Genomic DNA, 24817 nt, shown 5'->3' on the forward strand with positions numbered 1-24817 from the left:
AACATCATGTGTACAAGGAGATGAGGGGGTAGAGAGTGCAGTGTGGTAGGTGGTTAGGTAGAAGACAGACCTGATGGAACTCTATTCCAGACACCACTGATCTGACAGTCGTGTGAAAAATGGATGGAAGAAAGAGAAAGCTAGAGTGTATGTTCAGCTTTTATTGAGAAAAAAAGGAATTAAGCTGAGATTTTCTAACATTCAGTGAAGGCAAAAGATAATAAGAGAGCAAACTGTAGCTCCCTAGAAAGAATGGAAATTTTTATGGTCCTTGATAGCACAGCTGTTACCCAAGTACAAGCAAAATGGTTAGTTGCAAGATTTGAAATGTGATTTTTCTCTGAAAATCTGTGAGAATCCATGATACTACAAAAACAAGGTATTCTGTGATTTCTCCTTATAAGAAATTTTGTAAGTTCCTAGTACTGAGATTGATTTGTCAAAAAAAAATGCATTCTTGCACTTCTCTATAATTACTCCTTAAAACAATTTAAGTTACAAGTTCTGAAACACTAAAATGTAGTTTCAAATTATACAATGTATATTTTCATAGAACGATACTAATCAAAAGCTGGGCATGACTGAAATCATAGCATTTTAGAACTGAATGGGTGTTTGTTAAACGGCTTCATTTTAATGGGTGAGGACCACAAGGCTCAGAAACAATATATGACTTAGCCATGTTTACCCAGATAAGACCTGGACCCAGGTCTTTAGACTCCAAGCCTGGTGCTATTTTGAAAAAAGACTGGCTAGATGATGCACCAGGACATTTTTGCTATCCCTATATATTACAATAAGAAAGAAAATAGAAAATTTCCAACGGAATACCTCACTGGGGCCAGTGAATCCTTTTCTTTACATTTCCACAACTATGACCATTTCCTCTTGGACACATTCTCGCCATTTGCATTGTGCGTTTCACAGTTTTCGCTCATTTCTCAAAAGTGTTTGGTAATTGTCCTGTGTGCTAGGATATTTGACCCAAAGAGAAGTTGTCTAACTTCCCTATAGTTCTTCAAACTGTTTCCTCACTTACTGAAGATAGATAAGGTGGTGGTTTAGAGGAAGAACAGTGGTCTCTAGAGATTAAATACTTTTTAATGTGTATTTTTTGTTATTGTTGTTCATTTTTTTAAAAACGTCTTTATTGGAGTATAATTGCTTTACAATAGTGTGTTAGTTTCTGCTTTATAACGAAGTGAATAAGTTATACATATACATACCTCCCCATATCCCCTCCCTCTTGCGTATCCCTCCCTCCCACCCTCCCTATCCCACCGCTCTAGGTGGTCACAAAACACCAAGCTGATCTCCCTGTGCTATGCGGCTGCTTCCCCCTAGCTATCTATTTTACATTTGGTAGTGTATATATGTCCATGCCACTCTCTCACTTTCTCCCAGCTTACACCTCCCCCTCCCCATATCCTCAAGACCATTCTCTAATACGTTTGCATCTTTATATCTTTATTCCCCTCTTGCCCCTAGGTTCTTTTTTTTTTTCAAATTAAAATTGACCATTTTATTTATTTTTTTTTAACATTTATTTTTTTAACATCTTTATTGTAGTATAATCTCTTTACAATGCTGTGTTAGTTTCTGCTTTATAACAAAGGGAATCAGTTATACATAAACATATGTCCCCATACCTCTTGCCTCTTGCATCTCCCTCCCTCCCACCCTCACTATCCCACCCCTCTAGGTGATCACAAAGCACAGAGCTGATCTCCGTGTGCTATGCGGCTGCTTCCCACTAGCATTCTGTTTTACGTTTGGTAGTGTATGTATGTCCATTCGACTCTCTTACTTTGTCCGAGCTTATCCTTCCCCCTCGCTGTATCCTCAAGTCCATTCTCTAGTAGGTCTGCATCTTTATTCCTGTCTTGCACCTAGATTCTTCATGACCTTTTTTTTTTCTTTTTTTAGATGCCATATATATGTGCTATTTCTTTTTCTCTTTCTGACTTACTTCACTCTGTATGACAGTCTCTAGGTCCATCCACCTCACTACAAATAACTCACTTTCGTTCCTTCTTATGGCTGAGTAATATTCCCTTGTATAGATGTGCCATATCTTCTTTATTCATTCATCTATTGATGAACACTTCGGTTGATTCCACGTCCTGGCTATTGTAAATAGAGCAGCAATGAACATTGTGGTACATGACTTTTGAATTATGCTTTTCTCAGGGTATATGCCCAGTAGGGAGATTGCTCGGTTGTATGGTAGTTCTATTTTTAGTTTTTTAAGGAACCTCCATACTGTTCTCCATAATGGCTGTATCAATTTCCATTCACACCAACACTGCAAGAGGGTTCCCTTTTCTCTACACCCTCTCCAGCATTTAGGGTTTGTAGATTTTTTCATGATGGCCATTCTGACCAGTGTGAGGTGATATCTCATGGTAGTTTTGATCTGCATTTCTCTAATGATTAATGATGTTGAGCATTCTTTCATGTGTCTGTTGCAATCTGTATATCTTCTTCGCAGAAATATCTATTTAGGTCTTCTAACCATTTTTAGATTGGGTTGTTTGTTTTTTTAATATTGAGCTGCATGAGCTGCTTGTAAATTTTGGAGATTAATCCTTTGTCCATTGCTTTGTTTGCAAATATTTTCTCCCATTCTGAGGATTGTCTTTTTGTCTTGTTTATTGTTTCCTATGCTGTAGAACAGTTCTTAAGTTTCATTAGGTCCCATTTGTTTATTTTTGTTTTTATTTCCATTGCTCTAGGAGGTGGGTCAAAAAGGATCTTGCTGTGATTTATGTCATAGAGTGTTCTGCCTATGTTTTCCTCTAAGAGTTTGATAGTGTCTGGCCTTACATTTAGGTCTTTAATCCATTTTGAGTTTATTTTTGTGTATTGTGTTAGGGAGTGTTCTAATTTCATTCTTTTATATGTAGCTGTCCAGTTTTCCCAGCACCACTTATTGAAGAAGCTGTCTTTTCTCCACTGTATACTTTTGCCTCCTTTATCAAAGATAAGGTGACCGTATGTGTGTGGGTTTATTTCTGGGCTTTCTCTCCTGTTCCATGGATCTATATTTCTGTTTCTGTGCCAGTACCATACTGTCATGATTACTGTAGCTTTGTAGTAAGTCTGAAGTCAGGAAGTCTGATTCCTCCAGCTCCGTTTCTCTTTCCCAAGATTGCTTTGGCTATTCGGGGTCTTTTGTGTTTCCATACAAATTGTGAAATTTTTTGTTCTAGTTCTGTGAAAAATGCCAGTGGTAGTTTCATAGGGATTGCATTGAATCTGTAGATTGCTTTGGGTAGTAGAGTCACATTCACAATGTTGATTCTTCCAATCCAAGAATATGGTATATCTCTCCATCTATTTGTATCATCTTTAATTTCTTTCATCAGTGTCTTATAATTTTTGCATACAGGTCTTTGTCTTCTTAGGTAGGTTTATTCCTAGATATTTTATTCTTTTTGTTGCAATGATAAATGAGAGTGTTTTCTTAATTTCACTTTCAGATTTTTCATCATTAGTGTATAGGAATGCAAGAGATTTCTCTGCATTAATGTTGTATCCTGCTACTTTACCAAATTCATTGATTAGCTCTAGTAGTTTTCTGGTAGCATCTTTAGGATTCTCTATGTATAGTATCATGTCATCTGCAAACAGTGACAGCTTTACTTCTTCTTTTCCGATTTGGATTCCTTTTATTTCCTTTTCTTCTCTGATTGCTGTGGCTAAAACTTCCAAAACTATGTTGAATAATAGTGGTGAGAGTAGGCAACCTTCTCTTGTTCCTGATCTTAGTGAAAATGGTTTCAGTTTTTCACCATTGAGGATGATGTTGGCTGTGGGTTTGTCATATATGGCCTTTATTATGTTGAGGAAAGTTCCCTCTATGCCTACTTTCTGGAGGGTTTTTATCATAAATGGGTGTTGAATTTTGTCGAAAGCTTTCTCTGCATCTATTGAGATGATCATATGGTTTTTCTCCTTCAATTTGTTAATATGGTTTATCACATTGATAGATTTGCGTATATTGAAGAATCCTTGCATTCCTGGAATAAACCCCACTTGATCATGGTGTATGATCCTTTTAATGTGCTGTTGGATTCTGTTTGCTAGTATTTTGTTGAGGATTTTTGCATCTATGTTCATCAGTGATATTGGCCTGTAGTTTTCTTTCTTTGTGACATCCTTGTCTGGTTTTGGTATCAAGGTGATGGTGGCCTCGTAGAAGGAATTTGGGAGTGTTCCTCCCTCTGCTATATTTTGGAAGAGTTTGAGAAGGATAGGTGTTAGCTCTTCTCTAAACGTTTGATAGAATTCACCTGTGAAGCCATCTGGTCCTGGGCTTTTGTTTGTTAGAAGATATTTAATCACAGTTTCAATCTCAGTGCTTGTGATTTGTCTGTTCATATCTTCTATTTCTTCCTGGTTCAGTCTCGGAAGGTTCTGCATTTCTAAGAATTTGTCCATTTTTTCTAAATTGTCCATTTTATTGGCATATAGTTGCTTGTAGTAATCTCTCATGATCTTTTGTATTTCTCCAGTGTCAGTTGTTACTTCTCCTTTTTCATTTCTAATTCTGTTGATTTGATTCTTCTCCCTTTTTTTCTTGATAAGTCTGGCTAATGGTTTATCAATTTTGTTTATCTTCTCAAAGAACCAGCACATAGTTTTATTGATCTTTGCTATCGTTTCCTTCATTTCTTGTTCCTTTATTTCTTATCCGATCTTTATGATTTCTTTCCTTCGTGATCTGTGGGGGTTTTTTGTTTTCTCTCTCTTAATTGCTTTTGGTATAAGATTAGGTTGTTTATTTGAGATGTTTCTTGTCTCTTAAGGTAGGATTGTATTGCTATAAAGTTCCCTCTTAGAACTGCTTTTGCTGCATCCCATAGGTTTTGGGTCATAGTGTTTCCATTCTCATTTGTTTCTAGGTATTTTTTGATTTCCTCTTTGATTTCTTCAGTGATCATTACAGATTTTTTCCTGTAATTGATATCAAGGCTCATAGCGTTGTGGTCAGAAAAGATACCTGATACGATTTCAAGTTTCTTAAATTGACCAAGGCTTGATTTGTGACCCAAAACATGATCTATCCTGGAGAATGTTCCATGAGCACTTGAGAAGAATGTGTATTCTGTTGTTTTGGGATGGAATATCCTATAAATGTCAATTAAGTCGATCTTGTTTAATGTATCGTTTAAAGCTTGTGTTTCCTTATTTATTTTCATTTTGGATGATCTGTCCATTGGTGAAAGTGTGGTGTTAAAGTCCCCTACTATGATTGTGTTACTACTGATTTTCCCTTTTATGGCTGTTAGCATTTGCCTTATGTATTGAGGTGCTCCTATGTTGGGTGCATAAATATTTACAATTGTTATAACTTCTTCCTGGATTGGTCCCTTGATCATTATGTAGTGTCCCTCTTTATCTATTGTAATAGTCTTTGTTTTAAAGTCAGTTTTGTCTGATATGAGAATTGCTACTCCAGCTTTCTTTTGATACCTGTATGAGATCCTTGCTGGGTAGAGTAATCTTGGTTGTAGGTTCTTCCCTTTCATCACTTTAAATATGTCCTGCCACTCCCTTCTGGCTTGCAGAGTTTCTGCTGAAAGATCAGCTGTTAACCTTATGGGGATTCCTTTGTATGTTATTTGTTGTTTTGCCCTTGCTGCTTTTAATTTTTTTCTGTGTATTTAATTTTTGAAAGTTTGATTAATATGTGTCTTGGTGTGTTTCTCCTTGGATTTATCCTGTTTGGGACTGTCTGTGCTTCCTGGACTTGATTAACTATTTCCTTTCCCATATTAGGGAAGTTTTCAACTTTAATCTCTTCAAATATTTTCTCAATCCCTTTCTTTTTCTCTTCTTCTTCTGGGACCCCTATAATTCGAATGTTGCTGTGTTTAATGTTGTCCCAGAGGTCTCTGAGACTGTCCTCAATTCTTTTCATTCTTTATTCTGCTCTGCAGTAGTTATTTCCACTATTTTATCTTCCAGGTCACTTATCCGTTCTTCTGCCTCAGTTATTCTGCTATTGATCCCTTCTAGAGAATTTTTAATTTCATTCATTGTGTTGTTAATCACCGTTTGTTTGCTCTTTAGTTCTAGGTCCTTGTTAAACATTTCTTGTATATTCTCCATTCTATTTCCAAGATTTGGGATCAACTTTACTGTCATTATTCTGAATTCTTTTTCAGGTAGACTGCCTATTTCCTCTTCATTTGTTAGGTCTGGTGGGTTTTTGCCCTGCTTCTTCACCTGCTGTGTGTTTCTCTGTCTTCTCATTTTACTTATCTTACTGTGTTTGGGGTCTCCTTTTCGCCGGCTGCAGGTTCTTAGTTCCCATTGTTTTTGGTGTCTGTCTCCAGTGGCTAAGATTGGTTCAATAGGTTGTGTAGGCTTCCTGGTGGAGAGGACTAGTGCCTGTGTTCTGGTGGATGAGGCTGGATCTTGTCTTTCTGGTGGGCCGGTCCATGTCTGGAGGTGTGTTTGAGCATGTCTGTGGCCTTTTTATGGTTTTAGGCAGCCTCTATGATAATGGATGGGGTTGTGTTCCTGTCTTGCTAGTTGTTTGGCATAGGGTGTCTAGCACTGTAGCTTGCTGGTCGTTTAGTGGAGCTGGGTCTTGGCATTGAGATGGAGATCTCTGGGAGATTTTTGCCGTTTGATATTATGTGGAGCTGGGAGGTCTCTTGTGGACCAGTGTCCTGAACTTGGTTCTCCCACCTCAGTGGCACAGCCCTGAGGCCTGGCTGGAGCACCAGGAGCCTGTCCTCCACACAGCTCAGAATAAAAGGGAGGAAAAAAAGAACGAAAGAAAGAAAGAAGAAAATAAAATAAATTAAAATAAAATAACGTTATTAAAATAATTATTAAGAAAAAAGAATTTTTATGTGAACATAAATAAAACAGACAGGCAGAACCCTAGGACAAATGGTAAAAGCAAAGCTATACAGACAAAATCACACACAGAAGCATACACATACACACTGACAAAAAGAGAAAAAGGGAAAAAATATATATATATCGTTGCTCCCAAAGTCCACCTCCTCCATTTGGGATGATTCGTTGTCTATTCAGGTATTCCACAGACACAGGGTACATCAACTTGATTGTGGAGCTTTAATCCGCTGCTTCTGAGGCTGCTGGGAGAAATTTCCCTTTCTCTTCTTTGTTCGCACAGCTCTGGGGTTTCAGCTTTGGATTTGGACCCGTCTTTGCGTGTATGTCACCTGAGGCCGTCTGTTCTTCGCTCAGCCAGGACGGGGTTAAAGGAGCAGCTTATTCGGGGGCTCCAGCTCACTCAAGCCGGGGGGAGGGAGGGGAACGGATGCGGGGCGACCCTGCGGTGGCAGAGACCGGCGTGACGTTGCACCAGCCTGAGGCGTGCCATGTGTTCTCCTGGGGAAGTTGTCCCTGGATCCCAGGACCCTGGCAGTGGCGGGCTGCACAGGCTCCCAGGAGGGGAGGTGTGGACAGTGGCCTGTCCTTGCTCACAGGATTCTTGGTGGTGGCAGCAGCAGCCTTAGCGTCTCATACTCGTCTCTGGGGTCCGCGCTGATGGCCGCGGCTCACGCCTGTCTCTGGAGCTCATTTAAGCGGCGCTCTTAATCCCCTCTCCTGGCGCACCAGGAAACAGAGGGAAGAAAAAGTCTCTTGCCTCTTTGGCAGCTCCAGACTTTTTCCCGGACTCCCTCCCGGCTAGCCATGGTGCACTAGCCCCTTCAGGCTGTGTTCACGTCGCCAACCCCAGTCCTCTCCCTGGCGTCTGACCTCTGAAGCCCGAGCGTCAGCTCCCAGCCCCTGCCCGTCCCGGCGGGTGAGCAGACAAGCCTCTCGGCTTCGTGAGTGCTGGTCGGCACCCGTCCTCTGTGCGGGAATCTCTCCTCTTTGCCCTCTGCACTCCTGTTGCTGCGGTCTCCTCCGCGGCCCCGAAGCTTCCCACCCACCTCCACCACCCTCAGTATGGCCCCAAAGCTCCCCACCCACCTCTGCCACCCGCAGTATCCGCCCGCGAAGGGGCTTCCTAGTGTGTGGAAACCTTTCCTCCTTCACAGCTCCCTCCCACTGGTGCAGGTCCCGACCCTATTCTTTTGTCTCTGTTTTTTCTTTTGCCCTACCCAGGTACGTGGGGAGTTTCTTGCCTTTGGGGAGGTCTGAGGTCTTCTGCCAGCGTTCAGTAGGTGTTCTGTAGTAGTTGTTCCACATGTAGATGTATTTCTGATGTATCTGTGGGGAGGAAGGTGATCTCCACGACTTACTATTCCACCATCTTGAAGCTTCTCCGCCCCTAGGTTCTTCATGGCCTTTTTTTTTTTTTAGATTCCATATATATGTGTTAGCATACTGTGTTTGTTTTTCTCTTTCTGCCTTACTTCACTCTGTATGACAGACTCTAGGTCCATCCACCTCACTACAAATAACTCAATTTCATTTCCTTTTATGGCTGAGTAATATTCCATTGTATATATGTGCCACATCTTCTTTATCCATTCATCTGTTGATGGACACTTAGGTTGCTTCCATGTCCTGGCTATTGTAAATAGAGCTGCAATGAACATTGTGGTACATGACTCTTTTTGAATTATGGTTTTCTCAGGGTATATGCCCAGTAGTGGGATTGCTGGGTCGTATGGTAGTTCTATTTTTAGTTTCTTAGGGAACCTCCATACTGTTCTCCATAGTGGGTGTATCAGTTTACATTCCCACCAATAGTGCAAGAGGGTTCCCTTTTCTCCACACCCTCTCCAGCGTTTTTGTTTATAGATTTTTTTGATGATGGCCATTGTGACCAGTGTGACGTGATACCTAATGGTAGTTTTGATTTGTATGTCTCTAATGATTAGTGATGTTGAGCATCCTTTCGTGTGTTTGTTGGCAATCTGTATATCTTCTTTGGAGAAATGTCTGTTTAGGTCTTCTGCCGATTTTTGTATGGGGTTGTTTGTTTTTTTGATTTTGAGCTGCACGAGCTGCTTGTAAATTTTGGAGACTAATCCTTTGTCAGTTGCTTCATTTGCAAATATTCTCTCCCATTCTGAGGGTTGTCTTTTCATATTGTTTATGATTTAAGGATTAAATTTTTTAAATCATTTCAGTATTCAAACACTGAAATCAAGTTTTCAGTATTACCTATAGATAGTAGCTAAATCAGACTATAGCATCCTGGTGTGTTTTGTGTTTGTATAAAGAACCCAGGTTCTATATTTTGTATAAGCTTAAGTTGTGGACTGGTAATTTAGCCAGTGGAAAACCAGATAATGATCTAATACATAGGTGGCCAAAGTTTTTTGTTTTTGTTTTTGTTTTTTAAGGGCCTTTTATCTCCTTTGGAAAACCCCTTAAAGAGTGAAAGTCAAACACAGAACGGTATCATATATCCCACTCATGACACACTAGTCCATTTCTGAAAATAATAATGCTTTCTCAAAATGAAGTCATTTATATCCTTAGCCATGCCCTATTGTGTGCACTGAGTACTTTCTGAGAGCAGTGTTTCCTGTGGCATACTCCCAAGACTGGCTTATTTGTTTGCATTAGGCTTTTATTATCATGCTGCTCTACCTGCATAGTTCTGCCTTCTCCAAGGTGGCCAGAGTAGCTTAAGCACAGGAATGTTACTATGCGTAGGTGGAATGTTTTTGTCTGGTGAGTGCCCATTGTAAATCCCTAGCTATGATGCTATTCTAATGACTTCAATCTTTCTAAGAACAGCCAATTCATCCATTTATAACATAGTCTGATATTAAATTGTTTACATTCATCTGTTCTGTGCCAGTCCAGGGAAAGACATTCGTCTTTGCACCATAGTAAACTGGCCCCTCCTCCTTTACTTTCTCAGGAAAAGGCATCACGGTCCACCCCTACTGCTGAAGCCTGGAACTGATGTGTATTCTGAGTTTCTCCATCATTTTGTGCATTCAATCACCAAGTCAAACTTCTTGATAGTTTTCAGATCCACTCACTTCTTTCAGTCTCCTGTGACCACTACCTTAGTCTAAGCCCACATCATCTATAGAACAACTACTGTGGTCTTGTAATGGTCTCCATGCTCCCATGATTGCCCTTTCTAGTTCATTCTCTTTTGCTTTAAATATTCATCAGTACCCACTGCTCTCCATAAATAGGTATTCTGTAATTTCTATTCATAAGTGGTTTTATTTTACACATTAGTAGGACAGACTTTGACTTGTCCATAGAAAGCAGTGATCTGAATTCTTGAACTCCAAAAGACTAAAATTTAGGGACAAAATAAGCCATTTATAGATTTCTGTGTTACAGGGAGTTCCCTGGCAGTTCAGTGGTTAGGACTCCACCCTCTAATTGCTGAGGGCCCAGGTTTGATCCCTGGTCAGGGAACTAAAATCCCACAAGCCGTATGGCACAGCCAAAATAAATAAATAAATAAATTTCTGTGTTGGAGTATTAATCAGAGGTCAAAAAATCATTGAAATCAGAGAATATCAGGACTAGACTGATCCTTGGAGATTATGTGGCTCAACCTCATCATTTTATAGGTAAGGAGACTGTGGCCCAGCCACAGAAAACAAACTGATCCTTCCAAATATGGAATCTCATCATGTAACTCCTTTTCTTAAAATCTGTCCAGGCTTCCCATTATGGTCAAGATGAAGTCTAAATTCCTCAGCGTGGCATACAACGTCTGTATAGTCTGGCCTTTCCTTATCTTTCCAGACTTACCTTTTGCTCCTCTCTCCAACTTATCCTAGAACTTGATGTTTCCAAGTAAACTGTGTTCTTTCTTACCCACATGACATTGCACATAATTTCTCCTAGTCCTTCCCATTTTGAGTGCTAAATCCAAACCATCCTTCAGACATCTGATTAGACATCATCTCCCCTGCAAACATATCCCAGATCCCCTCTACACTACCAAGCATGTGTCACCATCATAGCATATTCACAGCATCCTAACTGCCTTTGAACAATCTGTTTCCATCACTGGACTGGAAGGAATAGAGAGTTGAGGGCAGGGACCTGCATCTTACTCATTGTTCTGTCCTCACATCTTGATCAGGTATCTGACATCCAATATTTAAGATTAATTATTAATTCTCTTTTAACTTGTCTAGTATACTTCAATTATTCCATCAGCTCTTCTTACAAAATCTATTTTCAGAGGGAAAAAAAACTTGTTCATTCACCTCAATGCATAGGTCACTGATAGTTTTAAATGACAACTCTTCCTAGAAGCATATACATTTTTAGGGGAACAAGGTTTTGAGTCACAGGAATGAATTCCCAATGCAGATAATCCAACCATAAATAGTAAGCCATGAGAGTATTTGTGAGGGAAAGAAGACTTTCCCAGAACCTTCAACACAGTCATATAGGTGATCTACTCTCACCTCACCCTCACAGAAGAATGACTCTATGTTTTTGTCTATAAAAATCAGATCACTTTTTGGTTATTTTTCTCTGTATTAAGAAAATCATTATTTACCCACAGTAAAAATGCCGGATTTAATTTATAACATTTCTGGTTTTGTTTCAGGGAAGCAATGTTATGGAAGATCAAGATCTGTTGGAAATTGGAATCCTTAATTCTGGGCACAGACAAAGAATTCTACAGGCAATCCAGCTCCTTCCAAAGGTTAGCCATGCTTTATTACCTTAGCCCTGAGTATAGTCCCAGTGGTTTTAAGTCCAGGTGTGCAAGGGGTATTAGGATTTAGGACAATATGTCTGCATATTGATGCAACTCCTCAAAGCAGGTCTTCTTAGTCCAACTAAACATTCAGACTCATAAGACTACTATGAGCCACAGTAGATCTATCAAGAAAGATATAATACAGGAAATGCCACTGGCTAGCAGGGCAGCTTCAGAGTTTTTCTTCAGTGGGATTCTTTATGTCAGTACAAACATCAGTCCATGCCCCCCAGGTGACAGATCAGGTGCAAGAAGACAAGATCAATGTAGGGTGGGTACAAGAATGTTCCTGGATCAGAAGCCTCATGCCCTTAAAGGCAGTATCTCTTGTAATAACTCCACAGCCCTAGTCTCCAGGGAAGAGGAACCTGCCTAATCACAAGTCATCACTCAGGGAAGTCCTAAATATCGCATCCCCATCAGGTATTTGTAGTTCATGTATAAATCTTCCCAGTCCAGATGCAGTTTACCAACCAGGCATCATTTTAACTTTAAGTAGTATGTTACCTAGCAACAGAGTTGACCTTCTGTTTCCAGATGAGGTTTCATAAGAGCCTAAAACAACTGGCCTTTAGGATGTGTAGGATTTTAATTGGTAAGGAAAGGCATCTCAGGGGCCAGCAGGAATCACATAGATAGAGGTATGGTCCAGGCAACAAACTGCCAGAAGCATTAGGGGAACAGCAATACTCGTGTGGTTTAAAATCCAGTGGGATTTGCACAGCAATGTGAATGTACTTAATGCCGCTAAAGTGTATACTTCAAGATGGTTTAAGATGGTAAACTTTACATTTTGTTATTTCACCATGGTTTAAAAAATAATTTTTAAAAAAAGAAGAAAAAATCCAATGTGAGTAAAACAATTGGAGAGTGGAGTCAGAGTTAAAACAGAAAAAGTAAGTTGGGTCAGGTTGGTATCAGGCTAAGGAATTTGAAATTTATTCTGTAAACACAGGGGAATGGCCATGACTAGACTGCTTTAGGCCAGTTAATTCTGGAGACTGTATACAAGAGGAATTAGAAGGAGGGAATGTTGAAGTTGGGTCATACACTTGGAAAAAGATTCAGGGGGCAAATGGAGGCAGGGTAGCAGATGGACAGTAATAGATGCACCTAAATATATGAATTTATTACATATTTTGTATTCTCCTCTGTGCTTTTCCTTTCTAAGGAGGCTATAGTTTCTCCTTCTCAGAATGGGAAAGATAAATACTAACCACTGTTTCTAAGGAGGTGACATGATGAAATTTGCCAGCTGACAATGAACTGAGTTTCTACTGATAGAAACTTACCACTTTTGCAAATTCAAGGAAAGTCAAACATACAAAGGAGTTTTAGTCATACAATTTTCTAAACTAAAAGAAAAAGAATAAAGCATCCTTAAAACTGTATCTGGAGGTAATTCTTATTAACATACTGTTCCCCTCGCTACTTTTGTATCTTTACTTAGAATAGTAGTTCCTCAGCAAGTTTTCTCCTCACTCTCAGCAAGGACTCCTGCACTGCTGTAACCCCAGAACCTGCCACCGTGCCTGCTCCCTAGGAGGCACTCAATAAATCAGTGAATGACTCCCCACTTGTCACAAATCGGCCTGCCATTTAAAGTTCAACTCAACGGTTCTACATCACTTTTTTTGTGAAACTTCTCCTAAAGTGAAACCACTTCTCCCCACCTTAGTAATTATTACCCTAGTCCACACCAACCACCTCTAATCAGGCTACCACAATAGATTCTAACCTGTCATCTCTAGGTTAGACTACTTGGGTCAATTTCTCATTGGTCCTCTTACCTGGACAATGCATAGATGCCTAATCTCTGTCCCGGTTACCGTTCTTACCACTTTGCAGTTAAATTTCCACACGGCGCCCAGAAAGAAATGTAGATCAGATCATGCCACATCCTGATTAAAATCTCCAGTGGATTCCCTTTCTCACTTAGAACAGAATCTTTATCATGACCTACGAAAGTCAATAGGATCTGACCCCTTCCCACCAATATGACCTCGTCTGTCACTCTCCCTTTCTCCCACACTCTAGTCATGTGGCTTTCTTTTTTGTTCCAGAACATGCCAAACTCATTTTTGCCTCAAAGCCTTTTTGTATTGGTCTGTCTGCCTGGAAAGCCTTTTCTTCATATCTTCAAGTGCTTGCTCCTTGCACCATCAAATCTCTACTCAGCTGTCACCTCCTCACAGAGAGTTTTGTGCCCTCAAAGTCACACCCCTCACCCACTGTCACTGTCCTTCATATTGTCCTGCTTCAGTTTTCTTCATAGCACTTGTGGCTACCTGAAGTTATATTATTTATTTGTTTGTTTTCTTCATTATTTTTCATCTCACCCCCAGGACGCAAGGTCAATGAAATAAGGGACCTTGGCTATCTTTTTCCCTTTTATATATCCAGTCCCTGGAATAGTGCCTACCACATCAAAAAATAATTTGTGGAATGAAAGAATACCCTGCTCTTTCTTTCCTCTGAGATTTGATGGCCCTATGCTTGTTCTGTCTGAAGGTACTAATAATATTTTACTACTCCTATGTTATAAGCATCCTGAGGGCAGAGACAATGTCACATCCATCCTTGACCTTCCCACTGTGCTCAGCTCAATACATGCACATTAAAAGAATGAAAGAATGAGTGACTAAACGAATGAATATTTTTTCACATGTTATTCAAATATAACTTTTTAATCAAAGAATATCTCAATTTTTAAGCTGTGTCTATAATCCTGTACAGGCCATTTTGAGAAACAAAAGAAACTGAACCCAGAATTATTTGAAGGATAAATGACGTATTTATTTTTAAGAGAGAATATCATTCCCATTAGAGAAAACAATATAATAGAAATACCACAAAATTAAGCTTCTATCAAGAGGCTGATGCTGAAGTGCTTACTATGCACCCAAATGAGTAGAGAAGATATAAAAACATCCAAACACGTGTTCAGCAGTACAAACAAAATGTTATAATGCTACAGATGGATGCTTTGCCTTCTTAGGTCATGAGCCCAATCTTTAGGTGGTCGACAGTGTAATTCTGCTGCCAACACGTTCATTTGCGTTCACTCTAACTTTGCACTGCCAAAAGATGGACAAAATGTCTCTTCATTTTGCTTGTGCAATTTTGGTCCTCAGAATATTTGTGTCTTCATCTGTCATGAGAAATACTCCATGATTGCTACCTGAGATCCTTTAATTAACATATTGTGTTTTGGAATCGGTGAGATTGTTCCTAAACAGAGAAAAGGTGGTTTGCTAAGTGCAATCTCGATGTGTTAGCACAGTTCAACGCATGTTTTTTATGCTTTATTTGTATTTGTTGTTTCAAATACAGAAGTTTATTCTTTTGGTAACAATGTCTTTTCTATAATATTCCCTTTTTAATATTGAAGTATTAACCAGTGCAAATATCTGAATGGTCTCCAGTTCATTTGATACACTGGACACGAAGAATGTGTTCCACGTAGACATCTTTAGAACAGTAATCACATTAATTCCTCTTCTCCATCCATTCTTTCCTGTCTTTTACAGTGCCTGACCTTTAGTAGCAAAGCTTAATTATCCATTTTCATCCAGCATCCATTTCCCTCACCAACCCCAACTCAGTCTTTCCTTAGGTCCGAAAGTTTCCCACGACTTTTACCCTTCTCTCTTTTTTTTTTTTTTCCTATCAAAGGGTAAGGGTCTATTTTACATAAAGAAATATTACAAATTTATAAGTGAACCATAGGCAAATTAACAAAATAATTGCCAGAATAAGTTACAAGGCATAACATTTCAGGGGATACACTAATGGAAAATAAGCATGAAAAAATGCTTGGCCTCTTTAGTAATTGGTGCAACGCTAATTAAGATGACAATAAGATACCATTTAATACCCACAAGACTGGCAAAATTAAGGCACCTCATCATTTCAAGTATGAGGGTGGTTGAGGTTCAATGGGAACCCTAGTACATCCCCATAGCGGTTTACTTTTTTTTTTTTAACATCTTTACTGGAGTATAATTGCTTTACAGTGGTGTGTTAGTTTCTGCTGTGTAACAAAGTGTATCAGCTATATGTATAGATATATCCCCATATCCCCTCCCTCTTGCGTCTCCCTCCCACCCTCCCTATCCCACCCCCCTAGGTGGTCACAGAGCACTGAGCTGATCTCCCTGTGCTATGCGGCTGCTTCCCATTAGCTATTTTACATTTGGAAGTGAGAGAGTGGCATGGACATATATACACTACCTTTTCTCTTTTTAAGAAGGGACACATACCAAAAGTTCTATGAGAAGATGGCTTATTTTGTAGTTTCCTAGAAACTTTAAGCATATTGGGCTTTTTCTGTCCCCTAGACACAGGGAAATTATCTGATTACTTATCTGCAACGTGTCATTTACCTTTCTCCAGGTAAGAATTCTGTGTTGCCAAGTCTTTGGATAATCCTTTAAAATCTTTTTATGAGGGCATAATCTCTCTTGTCATTTGACAATATAACACCTGGAGGTCAGGAATTCAAAGGGTTATCATTTTAAAGGTTTGCAGGATTTCGTGTCAACGCCCATAGTGTATCTGCTCTCTTAATCTCTCATCCTGAATTGAAAATGCATTTCAGCATGCTAGCAACTTTTAGATCACATGCTCACGTCACTTTTTAATGCTTTTTCTTATACTTTCCTGTTTCATAATACCTTTTGGAATTACTTGGTAACTGTCTACACTCGCTATTTGCTCCCACTCATCCTTCAACCTACTTGGGTCTAACTAGTTCGTCTGCTGCCACCCCACATGACAGTGCTAAGGTCACCAGTAACCAGCAGAGCAGAAACTCCATAAGCTGCTTTCACCTCACCTTGGCCTCAGTAGGTTCTGATACTCTTGTCAGCTGTCAGCATCGTCCTCTTTTGGCCTCCACAATACCCAGTTATCTTCCTGCCTCTCTGCCATTCCCTCTCCTTGCCTGCTCACTCTCTCAGTTACATGTTGGAGTTTCTCAAAATTCAGAATATTTGATGACTAGGAAATGTAGTTATCACAGGACTCTTGATCATAGCACAGTTTCTGGTATTCATTGTTTTGTTCATTGCAACCCTACTTTATTTTACTGCATAATGAACACCTACATTTTTAAGTTCAGTTCAATTTTACCAGTATGTGTTGGGCTACATGGTTTCAATTGTTTTCTTCACTGAATGGCACTGAACACCTCTGTCCAGATAAAGTATCCCCTTCCCCATCCTCAGTTTGAGATTTTGGTTTAAGAAAACAAAACAGAACAAAAACAGAGTTGTCTCTTATTCCAGTAGAAAAACAAGATTCTCTGTTAGGTATCTATCGCTGTATAACAAGTTACCTCAAATCTTATTGGGATATAACAACATTTATTATCTCTCTTTCTGTGGGGAAGGAATCTAGGAGCAGCTTAGCTGGGTCCTCTGGCTCTGGGGTCTCTCACAGGACTACAGTCATCTTGAGACTCAGCTGGGGAAAATCCACGTCCTAGCTCACTCATGTGGTTGAAGGCAGGATTCTTATCTTTGGGAGATGTTGGTCTGAGGCCTCAGTGCCTCACAAGCTGTTTATTAGCTGAAGGCCTTCCTCGTTTCCTTGTCACATGGGCCCCTCCAAAAGAAACATGAAGCTAGTTTCAACAGCATTAGCGAGAGGACAGGAACATGCTAGCAAGATGAAAATCTCAGTCTTTTGTAACATCCCATCCTTTTGCCTATTCTATTCATTACAATCAAGCCACTAATCCAGCCCAAACATAGGAAAACGTATTTACACAAGTGTGTGAATACCAAGATGTGGGATCATTGGGGCCATCTCAGAAGTCTTCCTGCTACAGATACACTTTATAATGATCCACTTTACAGTCCAGTTTCCATGTCTACATTTGTGGTCAAAGTGGAATAACCATTACATGGTTACAACAATAAAGGCATCTTTTATTTCCATGGGCCATCTTCATGGTACTATGATATTCACAATTAGATGATTTAGTAACACATTAGTAATCACCATTCAAAAAAGAGGCACATGTCTCTAATCTGTAAAATTAGGTATAATGTAGCATGATATGACACAATCATACAGAAATTAGAGACCTTGAAGATTTGCCAGTTGCACATAAAGACTTCATGATTTGAATGCCACTGATCTAAGTGATGCATACAAATCAGGAATCCTATAAAACAGTACAAATTTTAAAAACATGGTCATTCTTCATCGGTGCCTCATTATTGAAAGGAGCATATTTTCATCTATATTAGGAAAGTAAGTTGGTCAAACTCTCTCGGAAAATACTTTAAGGATGTTAGCAAATTAAACACATTTTTAAAAAACTAACACAGCTAGACAGTAAAAGGGACCATTTAACTTTAGACCTGATCAGAACAAATAGATAAAGGCAACAGTTGACAAAAAAAAGCTTGGGATACCGGGATATACTGGCAAGGACTGAAAACTCAAACACTTTTAAAGGCAAGACAATTTGGAGTAGTGGAAATTGTGGCAAACTGGAGAGCATAAACGCTGCCCCCCCAAAACAAAATTGGTCTTGTTTCCACTTTATCAATTAAACAAAGCATTAGGGACCAGATTTGGTTATAGCTGTGACTTTGCTACCCCCAAAATTAAAGTCTTAATACAATAGAATCCCTAATTATTTCAGAGTTCAAAGGAGTATTATGAATGTGACATTATCTCAGTTTGGCTTCCTGCCCAGGATTCTGCTCTTAAAGACCCTAGTTCTTTCAAGGTGCTTGAAATTCAGATGTTTGTTGATTCTAGTCTTGATGGTTGATGAAGATGTGTGCAAGATTTAGGGGGAAATTGTACAACCAATGTAACTTTTTTAAAACTCTAGAAAGGAAGGTTCAGTCTTATTTCCCTGTCACTTAGAAAAATGATAGCAAACCATTCCTGCTTCTTCTGCTATTTTTCAGAAGGGCAATGACAAAACATAGGCTATAGGCACAGATTCTCTTGTACCTTTTCACAGGGTAACTTTTCATTCCCCTGTGCCACACTCACTCTCCATCTACCCTCATTCTTTTTTCTTGCATTTCTTTCTTTTCACTGGCAGGCATCTTAAATTTCATGCCATTCGATGTTTGACCTACCACCCTGTGGACATCCAGTAAAAGATATACTCTCAAACACAATCCCACACACATATGTGCACAGTTAGTATGGCGGCCCTAACCTAAAGTTAATACACGACTGGACCCATGGTCTAACTGAGGGCATGGGGTATTCCACCTCCTGTAGGTATGGTCCTTGGTGGGAGAAGCTGTGGTGTTTCTAGAGTCTTTTCAAGATCTGTTCAGTTCTGTAAATGTCTTTTCATTCTGGGACAAACAGACATGCTCACTTAGATCAGTGTAAAAGATTATTTCGTTTTCAGGATAAATGTTGGTGCCACTGGAGAATGAGGAAGGAAGAAAGAGTAGTTGACCTTAAGGTCATTTGGAATAAATAAACTTTGAAGTGACAGCAGGTCATTCAGATCTTTCTTATTATTCCTTAGTCTATATAATCAGGTAATGAACTCTAGCCACTGTAACAAACAACTCCAAAATCTCAGTGGCTTAACATTATTAAATTTATTTCTCACTCATACTAAGTCCATGGTGGTTTAGGCAGCTCTCCTCCAAGCAGAAACTCAGGAATCCAGGCTTCTTCCATCATGTGGTTCTCCCATCTTGGAGTTCTTTGAGAGCTGCCCTAAGGGTAGGGGAGAGAGGAACATAGACGATCACACAGGATATTCTGTTGCCAGGCTTGGAAGTGCATCATTTACTTTAGACCACATTTGACTCACCAGAACTCAGTTTCATGACCCTTGCTAAACTGCAAGGTAAGCCGAGAAATGTAGTCTTTCTTCACAGGAACAGCTAAATGGAATTCCTGAGAATCTAGCCACTCTGTGTCAGAAACTCCTTTTTCTTTCTGCACCTCAGCTGCTGCCTTTCTTCACACTAGTATTCATTCCTTAAGATTTATTCCTTGGAGAAGCCTTTTGAGACATCCTCTATCTGGGCTAGGGTGCTAATTTAACCTTCTGTGCTCCCATTACACCTGATAAAACTACCTATTGACTAGTTTGTCTCTCTCACTCAAGATTAGGATCTTTTTCATATTCATCTTCATTTCCTAAGCATGGAGCACCTGGACATAGTAATGCTCAGTTAATATTTATTAGACTGGACTGAGCCAAACAAGAATGCAGATTAGAAATCAGTCCTGGGCTTCCCTGGTGGCGCAGTGGTTGAGAGTCTGCCTGCCAATGCAGGGGACACGGGTTCGAGCCCTGGTCTGGGAAGATCCCACATGCCGCGGAGCAACTGGGCCCGTTGAGCCACAACTACTGAGCCTGCGCGTCTGGAGCCTGTGCTTCACAACGAGAGAGGCCGCGATAGTGAGAGGCCCGCGTACCGCGATGAAGAGTGGCCCCCGCTTGTCGCAACTGGAAAAAGCCCTCACACAGAAACGAAGACCCAACACAGCCAAAAATAAATAAATAAATTTATAATTGCTTGTTTAATGAAAATTTAAAAAAAAAAAGAAAGAAATCAGTCCTGAATAGGTCAAATTAGGACTCCCAGGTTAGGAAATTTCCCAGCTGAGCACCTTTATATTTAAATGTTTTACAAAGAAGTAAGGCAGGTCCTTCATGAATATAACACCCACAACCTGGTGGCCTGCATTTTCCTCCAGAGACCTCCTCCACCTTGCCCCATGCTTTCTGTTTACAAGTGGAAACCAATAACCAGCCTGTTCTTTGGGAGTACATTGGGAGAAGGAATGATGGCTATTTATAAAGCTCTTTGAGCCCTTTGAAATGACAAAGCCCAGTACACACAAAGTACAAAATAGCTCTAGCTGTTTGGGCTGGATAGATATCCAAATAACTGCTAGACGTGAGAGCAGTGCAGTCCCAACTTACTTATGGACGCTCCGTTCCAAGGTTTTTACACCATTTCAGAAAGCAAGGTGACTGCTGCATTCTTCCTAAGCTAAAGATGGAGGATTTGAAATGTTTTATTTTAAGTGAATTTATCTTAGAATATTTTATTATGTATACCAGCAAACTGAACTATCATTTTACTATGAACTATGAACTATCATGAACTATCATTACTATCATTTATCATATCCCCCATGATATTTACAGAGAAATATGGGAGGAATTCTGCAAGTAAATAAATTCTGATCTATCGCCATTCCCAGCAGCTGTCATCCTTCACCTTTGAGAAGTCCACCCCCACTTAATAAAGAACAATGGCTCCCTTGGAATGATAGCGCAATCAGTAGTAAGAGTAAAGGAATTTAGATATCTGAGCACTTTCTCTGCCTAATGTAATTCTTCCAAGAAAATCACAATTTAGAGCAGCAAAGGGCCTTAAAATAGCCAGCTCAACCTCTCACCTGAGTCATTTCACAGGTGAGGATAAGCATCGGTCATACTAAATGGCTCGCCTCAAGGCAGATTGTTCCGTAGTGACAGAGCTGGAGCGAAAATCCCAGGTGTCTGTCCTCATGACAGTTGCCTCCTGGGTGATACTTTGTTATACCTGAGACCCAAGGCTCTGAAGATGCTTGGGTATTTGTGAGAGAAACTGTAAAAGGACAAGAAAGAACCAAATGACGAAACACAGGAAAAGGAATTGATTATAAAATTGGGTTTCCTTTTAAGTTTCAGGCTGTAAAGGCAATTTTTACAACTTCCGTAGGCCACTAAACTCCATTCTCAAGACTGGAAGGGAAGGGCCGTGGCAGGGATCCAAAAGCCCTAGAAAAGCAGGAAGGAGACACTTGAAAAAGGAGAAAGGAAGACACAGACCATGTCAGCTGTCCAGCAGCCACTGGGGGTCAAGCTGCTTGTTTATCCTTGTAGGCAGCCTTAGAAAAGCTTCACTAGCAGTAGGAATTGCTGTGTCCAAGAAGGAAAGGTACAATTAAGTAAAATAACTAAAATAATCTTATTTATTTTCTTCTTTAATCTGGGTAGAGAGGAGGGAGAGATGGGCAAGATGGAAGGGCACTCTCTACGAGAGAGTGAAGACACATCGTTAGAGCATTAAACTACACTGAGATGACATTTTTACAGGATTAAGCCAGGAAGCAGCATGGTGTAATAGTTGGTACCATGGCCAGCACTCCCTGAGTTTGATTTCACCTGCCCCGTAGGGGTGTTCTAAGAATTAAATGAGTCAATATTTGTAAAGCACTTAAAATGGAACTTGGTATATCATATGTTCTGTATTCATATATATTAAGTAAAATTTTAAAAGAAGATTGAAGGTGAACCAAGATAAAAAGTGAGGTTCCTTCAATCCATTAATTGTATCTGGAAATTATTACTTCAGGTATAAACAATAAGCAAAGTGAATCTCCTTTTATTTATTCATTTAATAGATATTTTATGAAATACCGACCACATGTCAGGCACTGTTCTAGATGTTGAGGATGGTGAGGAAACAGGACCTACAAGGTCATTCTCCTCATGCAGCTTATTTTAGTGGGGTATGCAAACAAAAATTAGTAAAAATATGTCCTGTCAGGTAATGATTGGTGCTATGGAGAAACATTAAGCAAGGGAACAGACAGAGTGACAAGAAAGTATGAATGCTATTTTAGATGGATAAACTAGGATTCAGACCTGAGCAGTTTAACTGAGGTTCTTAACTATATTGTCTAAACATTATACTTCAAAGCACAATGAGGATACTAAGGGGATAATCCATTTAAGCTGCCTTCCAGGAATTTAGAATTTTCAAAAAGGAACTTTCTTGAGCTTTTATTTTAACCTAATTTAATTCTAGGTTAGCCACCTACTACTTGTGTCACCTTGGACATGTTACTTAAATTCTATAATCTGTTTCCTTATCTGTAAAATGGAGATAATAGTAGAACCTACCACATTAAGTTATTGTGAGTTATACATTTTCAAATGCATATGAAGTGTCTGTCACTTAGAAGGACTAAGTTAAAATTAGTCATAGCCACTTGTATTTGTTCAATAAGTGCTCACCAAATTAACAAAACTTAATAAATTTGGGGGGTTGCTCTTGCCTGGGGCCAAAAAGCAACAGAAAGGAACTCAATTACTGATATAAGAGAGTGTGACTGAAAATGCCCATGACTACTTTACAACAGTGAGCTTTCCATTCTTTTCATTTTCATTTCTCACAAGGCAGATTATTCCATTTTTAAATAAGAAAAGGGCAAAACTTCCAATTCTGATCATCATTCACTAAAATTAATTTTTAATATATTTAAGATTATTGTTTAACTCATCAGGAGCCAGAAAAGAAGTTATTTAAAATCATAACTAGGGCCTTCCTATCTAAGAGATTAAATGAATAAGCATAATAGCAAGACTGCTTCCTGTCTGTACCTCTTAGAGGTAATGTAATCAGTCCCCAGTGCTAAGTGGAAAGTGGGAAAAGGGTGGAGACAGAGAGTACTTTAAACAGCAAGGGCTTGGTAAATGTAGGTGGCGTAGAATGGAATGGAAGTGAACTGAGAAGCTGAATGTTCAGACCGTGGCAGTGCAGTTCCATGAAATTGCTAAAGACATAGTGATTTCATAATAAAGCAGAATTAAGTAAATCTACGCAAGAGCTCTAAAACAACATACCCACCATTTTGAAGAGCCATTATCCCCTACCTTTCCTGTACAATTGAATTAAGTTCTACTTTAATAGTTGAATATAATTTGGCTCTATTTCTTACTTTTGATCAGTAGCAGTCAAGTGAGAAGTCTCTGTTCAATTTATATCTGCAAATGCCTTGAGCATCTACTTATGTCTCAGACACAGGACAAGGAGGAAAAAAAAAAGATGAAGTTACACAGTATCTGCCTTCAAGGAGATTACCGTCTTAACAACAGAAGTCGGCGCAATATTCAAGGGGTTTTCATAAAAATAGAGCATGAACAAACTGTATTAGAAGTAAAAATACAAGCTTTGGATGTTAAATGGAAGGGAAGGTGTCTTCTGTTCAGGGAATCAGGAGAAGGTTCCTGGAGGAGGAGACAGATAAATCAAAAAGGCATTTCTATGCACCTTAAAAACTTCTTTGTTGCGTGGGGTTTGGGGATAGCTCATGACACTCCAGCAAAACGTGACCCAAAGTATTTGCTTAGCTTGTTCAGGCAGACAGATATGCTACTTTTTCTCCCATTTGTAATAACCACCCTCTGAAATATAGCTAGTGCCATCAATCCAGCTGTGAATTTCATCCATCACTTTGCCCTTCAAGCTGTAATGAGTGAGTCAGATGCTTCAGACTCAAGCAGATGCCTAAAGTCAGCTTCAGCAGAGCAGGCTAAACTAGGACTGAGTTACTATTCTCCCACCCCTAAGCAAAGCAGTTTTTCAATACATGGTATTTCTTTGTCGTCATTTTCTTCGTTAGTGGTCAATGGGATTTTAGATTTCCATCTTTTAGGTTCTGACTTGATGCTTGATCTTCTGTCATGCTACCTAAGAATCCACCTTTCACCTTTAGAAAAATGACTGGCCATTTTCACTCTCTCCCACAGATCTAGCATCTTCTGTTTTAGTAAAAGGATGTTCAGCTTGCTTTTTTGTTTGTTTGTTTTGTTTTGTTTTTAGTTAACAGATAACGACTGCTCTTATCAGAGGAAATGAGTACTCAATAACCTGCCAGATTCCTTCTTTCATGTCTTCAAGAGAACGTACATTTTACCTTTACTTGTTCTGTGAATTCATGGTGGCCTAAGTGCTAAATAGATAACACTTTAAATGATTTTTAAGGTTATAATTTATGAATCACAGAGTCATAGCAGGTTAAAAGCTTTTTATTCAGTGCATCATCAGTTTTAACCCTCAACTCCTTGTCTATTTGGAGGCCACTGCTTTGTGGGAAAGAATTGTATTTACAGTTTTCTAATACTAATAGGTAAATGTATTATAGAAATTGTTGAATGTGAAATTTTCTCCACAAATGTACAAGAGATTATTGCAGTAAGTGTAGAGAAGATTGATTTCCCTGCCTTTCCCCTGGGACTCAATTACATTATCACCTCCCAACCTTTATGGTGTCCACTTTCAACTGAATACTTTTCTAAGTGCTACTGATGTAAACACGAAGTAACGGTTGACCTTACATCTCAAAGACTGTAGCATTTCTGGTAGGATTGGAGCCGGATGA

General features: G+C 39.4%; 1 protein-coding gene across 15 annotated transcripts in view; it reads left to right on the forward strand.

The window, feature by feature from the left end:
* The window catches only part of ANKS1B (ankyrin repeat and sterile alpha motif domain containing 1B), a 711904-nt gene that overhangs the window by 369879 nt on the left and 317208 nt on the right, over positions 1–24817 (forward strand). For all 15 annotated transcript variants that reach the window (XM_024758913.1, XM_024758915.1, XM_024758917.1 and 12 more), the window contains one exon: positions 11492–11590. In XM_024758913.1, coding sequence (XP_024614681.1) covers positions 11492–11590 — 99 coding nt within the window. The remainder of the gene's footprint in view (positions 1–11491; positions 11591–24817) is intronic.

The sequence above is a fragment of the Neophocaena asiaeorientalis genome, unplaced genomic scaffold (genome assembly GCF_003031525.2).
Source record: "Neophocaena asiaeorientalis asiaeorientalis breed wild unplaced genomic scaffold, Neophocaena_asiaeorientalis_V1.1 scaffold344, whole genome shotgun sequence".
NCBI lineage: Eukaryota > Metazoa > Chordata > Mammalia > Artiodactyla > Phocoenidae > Neophocaena > Neophocaena asiaeorientalis.